Source organism: Choristoneura fumiferana, chromosome 9 (genome assembly GCF_025370935.1).
Source record: "Choristoneura fumiferana chromosome 9, NRCan_CFum_1, whole genome shotgun sequence".
Lineage (NCBI taxonomy): Eukaryota > Metazoa > Arthropoda > Insecta > Lepidoptera > Tortricidae > Choristoneura > Choristoneura fumiferana.
Genome location: NC_133480.1, coordinates 6,629,498 through 6,641,214, shown reverse-complemented (window position 1 = coordinate 6,641,214; position 11,717 = coordinate 6,629,498). Strand labels below are relative to the sequence as shown.

The 11,717-nt window shown below is 33.8% G+C and overlaps 3 protein-coding genes across 3 annotated transcripts in view; 1 reads left to right on the top strand and 2 right to left on the bottom strand.

Moving 5' to 3' along the window:
• Positions 1-215: 215 nt before the first annotated feature.
• On the bottom strand, positions 216-3,183 carry LOC141431091 (actin-related protein 2/3 complex subunit 4-like). Its single transcript, XM_074092090.1, has one exon. The coding sequence runs from the start codon at positions 3,088-3,090 to the stop codon at positions 2,584-2,586; it is 507 nt and encodes a 168-aa protein (XP_073948191.1). The 5' UTR covers positions 3,091-3,183; the 3' UTR covers positions 216-2,583.
• Positions 3,184-3,808: 625 nt separating this feature from the next.
• Positions 3,809-7,196, top strand: LOC141431093 (ras-related protein Rab-35-like). The gene is made up of 3 exons (XM_074092091.1): positions 3,809-3,863; positions 3,952-4,251; positions 7,007-7,196. Exons 1-3 carry the CDS (start codon positions 3,812-3,814, stop codon positions 7,171-7,173), a joined length of 519 nt encoding a protein of 172 aa, XP_073948192.1. The 5' UTR covers positions 3,809-3,811; the 3' UTR covers positions 7,174-7,196.
• A 3,608-nt stretch (positions 7,197-10,804) lies between these two features.
• Positions 10,805-11,717, bottom strand: part of Lztr1 (Leucine zipper like transcription regulator 1) — a 23,794-nt gene continuing 22,881 nt past the window's right edge. Inside the window, exon 15 of the mRNA XM_074092670.1 lies at positions 10,805-10,821. Within this exon, the coding sequence (XP_073948771.1) occupies positions 10,805-10,821 (17 nt within the window). The remainder of the gene's footprint in view (positions 10,822-11,717) is intronic.

Below are 11,717 nucleotides of genomic sequence, written 5' to 3'. Positions count from 1 at the left end.
ACAGGATCTCAGAGATTAAATTACACACAGGTTATTTTTATTTCTTTTAGTAAAATAAAATCCCAGAATTACAACTCAACTGTCACACCTAATTGGATAATTTCAGTAAAGTAATGCCTTATCAAGTTAATGAGGAAGATATTTCAGTTTCAATAAACTTATCCTGTTGCTGGTTGCGAGATTCAATATTTCGAGTTACATTAAAAAAAAAACACTTAAATGCATAACTTGTTTATTGATTTTCAAGTCAAGACAAATATTGTAATACATGATAAAACTGAACTTATGCTAGCTTTCTGACAATATGTTACAAAATAATGATAACAAAACTAAATAACTAACATATTAAGTCAAAGGTATACTTTGTATTATAAAACTTACCATCGAAAAAATTACTTTTAAATATACAATTTTATTGCTTTGTTCACTGTTAAATTAGTTTAAAAATGGCTTCTTTGAAGAAAATTAATCAAGTGTAAATATATTCTTTTGTGATCAGCCAATATAACTGCTACAACGCTAGAATCTGGATCATGAACCTAAGGTTAACTTAGTTACCTAACCCTGATTTACTACATTTTACAAATAAAGTTTTTAATAAAATGCTTAAATAGTTTAATCCCAATTAAGCTAGTAATTCAATCTCATAGTAAATAATTAGTAAAAATATTAAAATGCCTTAGGTTAGGAATGAGTAACATCACATAGTTATCTATTAATTGAATGTTCTGTACAGTTACTGGCAAACTTCTTGGGTAATGAATTTGAGGGACATGCCACAACACTAGTTAAATTTTATATCCTCTTCTCTGAGCAACCCAGACCAGAGTACCTATATATATGGAATGCATCCTGTGTAACAAGGACTTTAATGTATATAAGCAAACTTAATCTCTTCAGCACTAAAGTAAATGCATGAGTTTACTCCCACCACATAACCCTGCTCAAGAAGTTTGCAGGCAACCTGTAGACATAAAAAAATAAAAATAAGATATATATGTGTGTCTGTGTGTGGCAGAGACAGGATTTGTGGAACTAATCCCTCTAACATAAGCTTTAACTAAAAATACCTACAGCTGAAATACCATTTGCTAAACATGATTCTTCTCTAGCTTTTTTGGCAAAACGCAAGGTCCTCTTTTGCACTCCCAGTTCATAGGTGACCACACACACCAACTGCAAGCAAACTTAGGGCTATAGGCATTCAAGTAACTGAGTGCATTATACACTCCTAGCATTGGTCTGTTCCCCTTGACTCTTATTATCCATATTCAGGGTCAGACAGGCCATATAGTTGAGGTGGTGTTTGCCGACTTGGCCCTAGCTAGCTTGCACCCTCCACTGGGCTTGGCTTGTAGGATAGAGGACCCATGCAGGATAGGTCTCAGCTCTTGCAATATCCAGTCTCAGGTCAGTATGACACTGTCCATATTTTATATTGAACAGACATGTTTCAGTGTTGTGTTATCTATCTTGTTGATTGAGAGTTGTTGTTAAGAATAATAATATGTACAATTTAGTACATTTTGGTAAGTAAAGTAAAATGTTACAGCTCAAATACACTCCTGAATAAGGGTAAGCATAAAATAATTGTTAATTTGAAGTAAGTTAACATAAAACAGTCTTGAGGCAATGTGAAACACCACCAAGTTCAATACCATTGAATTTATTTTTTCAACACACTGCCTAAATTGTATAGTTACATCATGTTTTTTTTATATCTGTTAACTTTGGCAGAGGACTCAGTTCATTTATATGAACTACCTGATAAATAACTTTATTGCAAAAATAAAAAAAAAAAAATCTTGCATATTATAGTTTCATATTCATTGTTAATTTGTAAAATAAACAAACTTGGCAAGGGAAATTGACGTGACACATAAGTGAGGCATCAAAAAAATCCACATAAGTATTTAACTTTTGTTTGCTAAATATGTATGAATTAAACATGGATTAGTTATGGACTAAAAAAAAATCATAAATGAAGGACTTTTAAGCTGTATAACTGCTAATAATTAACTATCTTAACTCTTGATTATCTTTTAAACAGTAAGAGTTAGGCCACTAGTGTCTTAGAGAAATTAACTTCATTTGACCTGTAGATTGTTCCCTTAAAGTTAACGGATATCAAAAATAACATGGTGTATATTATTCATATTTGTGACTTTCCCAGTGGTGGTCAGAATTTACAAGTCATTTAAGCAGACATGTGTTTGCGGCATCTGAAAAACTGTTAGGCCTGAAAACCAACAGCAAATATGTTAAAAACTCAGGAATAAAAGTGACCCACAAATGATTAACTGGAATTAGCCATAATTATGTTCTTTACAAGTGGCATTATAGTGTGATCTAAGCCTGTCCAAATGAATAACTAGAAAAAATATATACCATAGTAGATTGTTGTCATGCAAATGAATTTAAATTAAGAATCATATCAGTCACTAAATTATCAAGTACCTACCAAGTGCACCACAACAAGGCTTGTGCCTCACCCAATATTTGAGCTTAATACTAAGTATCAGGGTGGGAGCTAAGCTTGGGACTGGCAGCCTCATCATAGTCTATAATACCAGTAAATTTCACTTAAAATCGCTTCAAGAACTCCTCCGAACAAATACGCGCGCGAGCATTCACTGCCAATTTCATTTCACTGATTTCCTTATCTATCTCTTCCATGAAATAAATGACGAAGTCCACTAATTTGTGCTTAAACATCTGTTCCGTGTGGAAGTTTGTAATCAGGAAGCTGATGTGGTATCCATCCACCGGTTTCCGCCTCAGAACGATAAAGTTTTCTGCTCGCATCATCATAAAACGCATGAACTTTTTGCATAAGATTTTCTCGATCTCGTCCGCCTGCTTGATCATAATGCTCACTCGAATAGAGTTTATCGAAGACTCTATTAGCACTTTCTCGTTGGCATTACGAGATATCATGACTGGATTCAGCAAGAGTTCTTTGCTCGTTCTAACCTCGACCTCAGGCTTATTGTATCTCTCCACGACTTGCGACGAGAAATGTTCTAAGCACATCGCAGCAGTCAGCGTGTGGCGCACAGCCGTTAAATATGGCTTTAAAGTCGCCGACATTCTTGTATTTTCACTAAAAATTGAAGTGTACCACACCTAATTAACTTTTATCTTCAATTTTGACTTGACAGCTTTATTACTCATACCCCCCAGCACAGCAGGGCTACTACAAAACTCGAAACTCGAAGTTCGTGTCGTGCGGTCCCTCTGACACTTATACTATTTAATACGAGAGCGAGAGAGACGATACGATACGAACTTTCAGTTTCAAGTTTCGTAGTAGCCCTGCTGAACACAATTCATGTCGTAAACATTTTCAACATTATTTGCTTCTCTTTTACCCTCATAAACTTTACGCAGCACTAGCGCCAAAAAGATAATTTTTTGAGTCTTTGGTTTGAACATGAACAGTCGTATTTTCCTTTAATTTTTTAAAAAAAATTTAATTAAAGTTGTTTTTGCACGATTCAACAACAGCTGGTAAGGCTTCCATCTGATGGACAGACGGACTGACAAACCAATGACAAACCACATCGTCTGAAGTCCCATTTTGTACGTGTTGCCATATCAAAGTTAATGTCATTAGGTTTTTGTATTCTGGTAACTACATTAAAATTAAAAAACAGAATAATGGCGGACGTATTGTAAAGTGACGCAAACGTAACGTTCTACGGCATGCGTTTTATTAATATTTTCAGAGTTCAAGTTGTGTTAAATCAATTTCTAACGTCATTAGTGAACACATGACCAATTAGAGAATTGTCGGCAATAATCCCGTACAATGGCGCGCGAGTTTGATCATCTTTTTAAACTGCTGATTATCGGTGACAGTGGTGAGTGGGCGAGGCCTCGTCAGTACCGATTTTCCGTGTGATTTTGTGGTAATATGGGGATGTTTGAAATGATGGTGATGTGTTCCAGGTGTGGGTAAGAGCTGTCTGCTTCTACGGTTTGCCGATAACACGTTCTCTGGCAGTTACATTACAACTATAGGCGTCGACTTTAAAATACGGACGCTGGAGATAAACGGAGAGCGAGTGAAGCTGCAGATTTGGGACACAGCAGGCCAGGAGCGGTTCAGGACGATAACCAGCACCTACTACCGGGGCACTCACGGCGTCATCGTGGTTTACGATGTCACCAACGGAGAGTCCTTCGCGAACGTCAAACGGTGGCTGCACGAAATCGAGCAGAATTGTGATGTTGTGAACAAAGTCTTAGGTGAGTAACATACATTGAATCCTAAAATAGATCGTCTTTGATGTAAACATGGCTTCAAATAATCAAACACATAAACTGATACATTGTTTCTGTAAGTTGAAAACTTGAAATATGTGCTAAAAATACATTTGGATGACCAGAATGGAATTATGGATAGAAATGCTACATTTTAAACACAACCTAACTTAATATAGTCAACTTATTTTGGTAAAATATTAGCAGTCGGTAGCTTTTTACTTGAAAAAAAAAACCATTACTACATTTGGCAGTGATGCCCAATGTTAACAGACACTTTTAATTATTGAAATTATATACATAGATAAATAATAAATACTTACAATACAATAATTGGTGTCAAGAGTCCCATGATATTTATTAGTTAGTATTGACCTAGTCCCAAACTAAATCAAACAAAGCTCATTACTCAGTATTAGTAATCTAATTACTTGTTTCCCTTCCATGGTACTTATTTGAATGAGTCATGATTACATTGCAAAAATATATGGCCCTTATCCTCCTAACACCCAAGTCAAATTGATACATTGACATCAAACTTTATGTCATTTATGATAGAGTTTGAAGTTCAAATTACAATAAGTCCTTTATAAAGGACTGGGCGTTAGGAGGTTATTACTATCTAATTGATATACAGTTCTGAAATCTCTTCCTTATATTTTACTTTATTAACCTAGCTAGAATAGTTCTCATGTAATAGATATTAATAAGATTCCTGTCAGCTGGTTTACTGTTTACCTATGGTTACTAAAACATATAGTTTTTTTTAATTTTCAACAAGGCACAAAGTATACCAAATGTGACTGTCAACCTGATGGTAAGCAATAGATAATGTTAAACTCTCCTGCACAGAGGCAAAAACTAAATAGGTTTATTGCTGCCTAACATTTATATATTAACATCTTAAGGCATACATAATTTGAAAGGGAACCCTGAAATAGTTTTAAGTATGATACTTATTAATGGTTAAAAGGCAATATAAATAAATTAAGTTAATAAATTTTTAGGCTTAAACTTTTTCTTTTGGGATATACTTTACTCTCCTAAATAGATGTTCCAATTTTAAATCTAATAATATTTTCTTAACAAAGTGGGAAGAAAAGGGGCGATAATGGTGCGTGCTAGGAGCAGTGACTTGGTGGCATTGTGTGCAAAAGGTCACTGGAATAGGAATACCAAAATATTGTTAAACATGTTTCATGACTCCATTTGTTTGAACTCCAAGAAGTATAATGTCCCACTAAATCTAGCGTTAATGTTTCTTGTGACAACTATTTCACTGTAATTATATATTTTAGAGCAGGCTAAGTAGCGTGACATACATTTATCAGCATCTAGGATACACCTTATCATTTTTGCATCCTAAAAAACTAATAATAAATATTCTTATCTCTGTTGTCAGAGTCCGGCAAAGAGCATGGCTTCTAAGTAGGAATTCCAACTGATAAAAAGTAAATTAGTCATTAAAATTACTAACTGGTATATGTTGATGATATATGACGACTGGATGGTGAAGTGGTTAGAGAACCTGATTTACTAAGCTTGGGTTTGATTCCTTGCCGGGACAGATAATTTTATGAATAATACGAATGTTTGTTCTCAGTTCTTGGATGTTTAATATATATTTAAGTATGTATTTATCTATATAAGTATGTTTATGGATACTACATAGTACAAGCTTTGCTTATTTTGGGACTAGGTCAATTGGTGTTGTCATCATCCCAGCCTATATACGTCCCACTGCAGGGCACAGGCCTCCTCTCGGAATGAGAGGGCTTGGGCAATTGGTGTTGTGTCCCATGATATTTATTATTTGATATTTATATTGATAAATAATAAACACTCAATGATTACGGTAAGTATATTGAGTAAAAATAATTACGATCAACTGAAAGAAGTCAATTGCTGGTCAGTTTTATTAATAAAAATGGCTTTCCACTAAATTACTTATCACTTTGCCTGGCTCTGAACAAAATAGGTTTTGGTAAACAATTGCCGCGATCCTATCCTAGTCCGTTTTCCGCTTCCGTTGGTGTTAGATTAACAGTAAATTGATTTAAATTGATGATTTTGTATCTAAATAACCAAAAATTAATCATTAGTTCAACTTATATTTGTACACGGTTTTAAACAATAAACGTTTCTTATTTCTATAATGGGCTTTTGGTGATTGGCAACTCGGCGATCTGGTGAAGTTTTATAAAATTGTGATTTTTATAGACCTATAATATAAACTTTTTCACTATCTAACTAAAATCCAAGTTTTAGTTCATGATGATGAACTAAAACTTGGATTTTTACAAATTATGTTAAACAGTCAGATAACTAACATGTGTACCAATTTCCAACTCAATCAGTTTAGCAGTTTTGAGAGCAAATTGAGTGTGGCCAACAGACATACAGACATGCGAATAATAAAGGGTTCCGTTTTGCTTTTTGAGGTATAATACCCTAAAAACACCAATACTAAGTTATATTTTGCAATCTATCATACTGTCCCCCCCCCCCTTTCAAATTGGATATGATAAACATAATCTTAACACAATTCAAACTGAACTCTGTTTGCTGCAGCGTTAAACATTGGTTTTATTACAAAGAGACCTCAAGAATAATTGTTATGCTAACTCCATTGAACTACTTTTATGTGTACAAACCGAAAACAAAAACCGGCCAACCATGGTAAATAGAGCGCATTTTGCTTATTGCGTAAGCTAAGTGATGTTTATGTAATTGGTTACAGTCGGAAACAAGAACGACTGCCCGTCGCGGAAAGTCGTGGTCACAGAGGATGCACAGAGGTTCGCCAGCCAAATGAATATACCACTCTTCGAAACTAGCGCAAAAGAGAATATCAATGTTGAGGAGATGTTTCTCACTATCACAAAAATGGTAAGTTGTGTTGATTAGTTTTTTCGATTTTCAGTATGATGCTTTGTTACTACTGTTCCTCTAAGTGCCAGCTGTATTATTTATTATGATCAGTTTGGACAGGTTTATTTAAAAATATTTTGGGGGAGGCCTACATCCAACTACTATGATGATTTAAAACCAGTTGCAAAATGAAAATGAAATGAGATGTAAGTGTATCGCCCTTACATCTACACACATGCATACAATATTCAGTTATATACAATGCAATGCAACTCAAAGTTGTCCAAAAGTGATAATCCCATAAACATTTTACGTAATCCTTAGGGTTGCCTTAAACTAAATATGACACTTGATTTTTAGTAACAAACCATTTTTTTTAATAACAAATTATTTTCGTAGTTAAAAGTACCTACACTATGTAAATCTTATACTTTAAAAAAAAAAAAAAAAAAACAAATTGAGCTATTGATTGGTTTTGGCATAAATGATGAATGTATTTACACGAAATGTTTTTTGCGATAACCTGTCGAGCTCTGATTTATAATTATAATGTGTAAGATAAATGACAATCTCAATTTTATAAAAGACAGAAGTTTTTGTACATAAACAAGAACTTTGATAAAATAAAACCACAGAGTTGAGGATGAAGTATTTGTAAATGAAGGGTTCTATGTTTTGATTATTTTTGATGACACGAAGCATAGGATGTGGTAGTCTAAATGAGGACAGTTTTGAAAGATGATGTATTTTTATTACACTAAAATGATTAGTTCCCGATTCGCCGGATTCTTGTTTCGTCAGATTTTTTTGAGTTAAAGGAAACTATGGAAATGTCGTGGCTTTAATCATTCAAGATCTTTTACTTTTATTGATCAGTGGAAGGGATAGAATCATATTTAATGAACGGGTCCATATTGACTCGCATAAAATCGATCCTCCGATTTTTTTTCCTGCTACCGATTTGTACCCAGAATCATCACTCTTCCGAATTTTTAGCTTCATAATTTTATTGTCATAAATTTGTACTACTACCAACTGAAGTCATAATGGTCACTTATCAGAATATCGTAATTCATAACGTTGTCACTAAGATATGTTTGTACTCATAATGCTGCTTTTCATATTTCTTTCATTCATAATCATCAAATTTCAATAAAACTTGTTAATCATAAATTTAAACATCGATACTGTTTTTTTTACGTTAATTTAACGTTAATGCGATGTTGGAACTGAGTGAAAGTTTTTATATATTATTATCAATATGGAGGAAATAAACGAATATAAATAGGCCATTTGATGATATTGATGAGAATTTTTCTTTAAATTTGATTACCCTAACTTTACTGGTGGCAGTTTGTTCTGTAGTGGTCGTGTTCTAACCTACCTAACCTATATTAATGGCAGTAGTTTGGTTCTGTAGGGGTTGCAGTTCTAACCTAACCTAACCTACTTTACTGGTAGCAGTATGTTTTTGAGGGGGTTGCAGGTTTAACTTACCTAACCTACATTTCTGACATCTACGAAAACTATAAGACGATCGAGGTAAAATTCATATAAAATTGATTTGCTGACGAATTGTTTTTCTTTGTTACTTACATCTATTGTGGTTAAATAATGTCTGCAGTAATAACATCTAACAGATGTGATTGCTTCGCCCATTGATAGCGTTGTCATCGAAATACTTATTTTATCACATTTTTTTTTCACTAAACGAAAGCAACGCAGGCCATAAACTGTATGACAGTGAAGTTTATTGCTACAAATAAGTCTGCTTTAAAAATATATGATAATGGAGTTTTTTATGAGTACAAAACAATATGCTTAAAAAAAGTATGACAAAAATAAGGAGTACAAGAGATATTTATGACAACTGCCATTATGGTTTTAAATGTTTCGGAGTTTGATCGGTAGTAATAGTGACTAAGTATTAATAGTGAGTATTATGAACGAAAATTGTATGACAAACATTTTCGGAGTTCAATAATCGGGTTGAAAAATTATGCCAACTTTGGCGCACCCTTACTGAACTCTTTTTCGGTAATACTTGAATGGAGACAGAAAAAGTTCAGTCACGAAATTAGTTGTTTATGCACCTGTTATATTTATTAGGTACCAGAGCAGAAGAATGAGTGGCAGTTCCTTGTTTCTTTCAGATTAGAGACAATTAAATGAAATATCTGTTTCAGGTACTAGATCAAAGTTGAATGAAGGAGAGACAAAATGTGCCCCAAAAGACACAGTTAACTTGAAGAATGGGCAAAACGCTAAATAAATGTTGTATCATGTTTGTGAAACATAGGGCAGAGTGCCGGGACACTTATCACTGTGCTCAAAAATGTGGGACATGCACAACCCTAGCAGGGCACTAAATACCTCGGAACTAAAATACAAGTGTTATTTCTCACTGAAATGTTAAGAAAAAACGTATTGTAAAATTGCTTATGTCAATGCCGGATGGTTCCTGCTTCAATATGCAATGTACGGTAATTGATAAATACAAGGGTAATTCGTTAGATATGGTAATGTAATGAATTTGGAACGCATAATGTGATCTCTTAAAAATGCCACAATGACACATTGAAGTCAGTTTTGTTTCATTTTTTTTTGGAAATCAGGGCTGCAACAATGCACAATAGAATCATTTGTACACTTTTCACTCACTTATTTGCCTACTGTTTTTGCAGTCAGTGAAGCATTAATTTCAAAGTTGTTTTATGCCAGTGCTTTGGAACACCATGCCTAACGTCTTGTCTAAACTGGCAGTGTAAATGTGACGATATAACAATGATGAAGAAACCTCTAGATTTGTGTGCCAGGTTGACCAATCCCTTGCATATGAGCATCTATGTTATATGGAAATGTGATCCAAAAATTACATTGATATTATGAATGCATAGGTAAGTGTATGATTGTACTCCCATATCAAAATTGTGTGGTGGAGTGTCATGTATGATATGAAGTTGCATAGGATATATAAATGTATACCACTAATTTAATTATCCATTTCATGTTTATTTCATGGTAGCCCATGTTAGTTAGTCTCATCCATCAGATTGAAATTATCTAAATGGCTGGTCACAATACTTATTTTGTCTTTGCTTTGTTGCATATCAAGATACCTAAGCTAACCATTGTATTTTTTATGTTTTAGTATATATTATGGCTATTCTATGACTTCACTGTTTATGAGTTACATTACATGTTAAAAAATGTCAATGTTGTTTAAAAATATACCATGTTTGAGGGAATATGTTCCCTGAACATCATAAGCTCATAGTATTTGGGTACACCGTGATTGATGAGTAATTTCGGGAAACACCGTACTTGTTCAATTCTACAATTCTAATGTTTATTTATCGTTATTTTAAACCAAAAACCATCAATTGTGATTGAGCCATATCGGAATGAATATTAAGGATAATTTTGTAAACAAATGAGGAAAGTTTTATTAACGGCCAATTAGGAAATGTACACTGGGTGTAATGCTGAATAGGTACAGAGCAAATTATGACTTGAATCTTATTTTTTTTATATGAAGTTATGTTGAATTTTTAAAACAGACTTTTAAAAGTCAGTCTATTCTACGGCAGGCGGGAATACGTACAATGACGAAGTACATATTATATTCAATGCACTGATGATTTTCGTAGTATGAGCTGTTTCGCAGTCACTCAGACATAAAACCTGTTGTATCATGTTTTAGAATGACATCAACATACTTGCCATAGTCCGTTTTTCCGTCTGCGCTAGAAACATGCCATTGGTAAGGAATTTGAAAGTATTCAAATGCAACTGGAAGCTATTTTCATTGATGAACCACAAGTTTTAAGGCTACATTTGGAAGCAAAGTTATTTTTTTAAGTCGCTAATGCTCTGTACCAACATACCGGTTGTCTTAGATGGTACTAACACTTGACTAACAATATACTTGGCTCAGTGGTCCTGAACAGATGGTTTGGTTAGGGAAATGTGTGGTGCGTTTACTTCAGAAAAGGACCTTGATACATCATCATTCTGATATGAACACTGTTACCAAGATGATATCATAAATGCGGTGAAGTAGTTGGTGGTCTCTCTCAAGATAGATTTAATCAAAGGGTCGGCAACGCACCTGTGATTCCCCTCGTGTTGCGGGTGTCCATGGGCGACGGTGATCGCTCTCCATCAGGTGACCCGTCTGCTCGTTTGCCCCCTCGTTTTATAAAACAAAAAAAAAAAACAAAAAAGGTTCCTTCCTCATCTCTTAAAAGGTTAAGAATCACTGACATAGTTAAAGTGTGGGAACATCACAATGTAAAGTTCAGTAGTACATCTAATTTGTTCAGAATGCAAGATTTTCTATGGTCATAAATTACCAGTGTATTAAAAATGAAAACATAATCATTTTATGAAAATTCATAAAGGCGAAGTGTAGATTATGTGCAGTATTGCATATTCCATTTTTATTTATTAAAAACCCTAAGGGGAACCCATTGGCAGTCATGGATATTTATTGTTATTATAATAATTATAATTTGGATGATAAATCAACGTAATTAATTATATTCAATCAAAATTTCAGATTATTATTAAAAATGAAG

What these genes read in the sequence shown, in the direction of transcription:
- LOC141431091 (XM_074092090.1), bottom strand. Translation starts at nt 3,090, where the DNA reads ATGTCGGCGACTTTAAAGCCATATTTAACGGCTGTGCGCCACACGCTG.
- LOC141431093 (XM_074092091.1), top strand. Translation starts at nt 3,812, where the DNA reads ATGGCGCGCGAGTTTGATCATCTTTTTAAACTGCTGATTATCGGTGAC. An exon ending in GCTGATTATCGGTGACAGTG is followed by an intron (nt 3,864 to 3,951) that starts GTGAGTGGGCGA and finishes GATGTGTTCCAG; the next exon opens with GTGTGGGTAAGAGCTGTCTG. An exon ending in TGTTGTGAACAAAGTCTTAG is followed by an intron (nt 4,252 to 7,006) that starts GTGAGTAACATA and finishes AATTGGTTACAG; the next exon opens with TCGGAAACAAGAACGACTGC.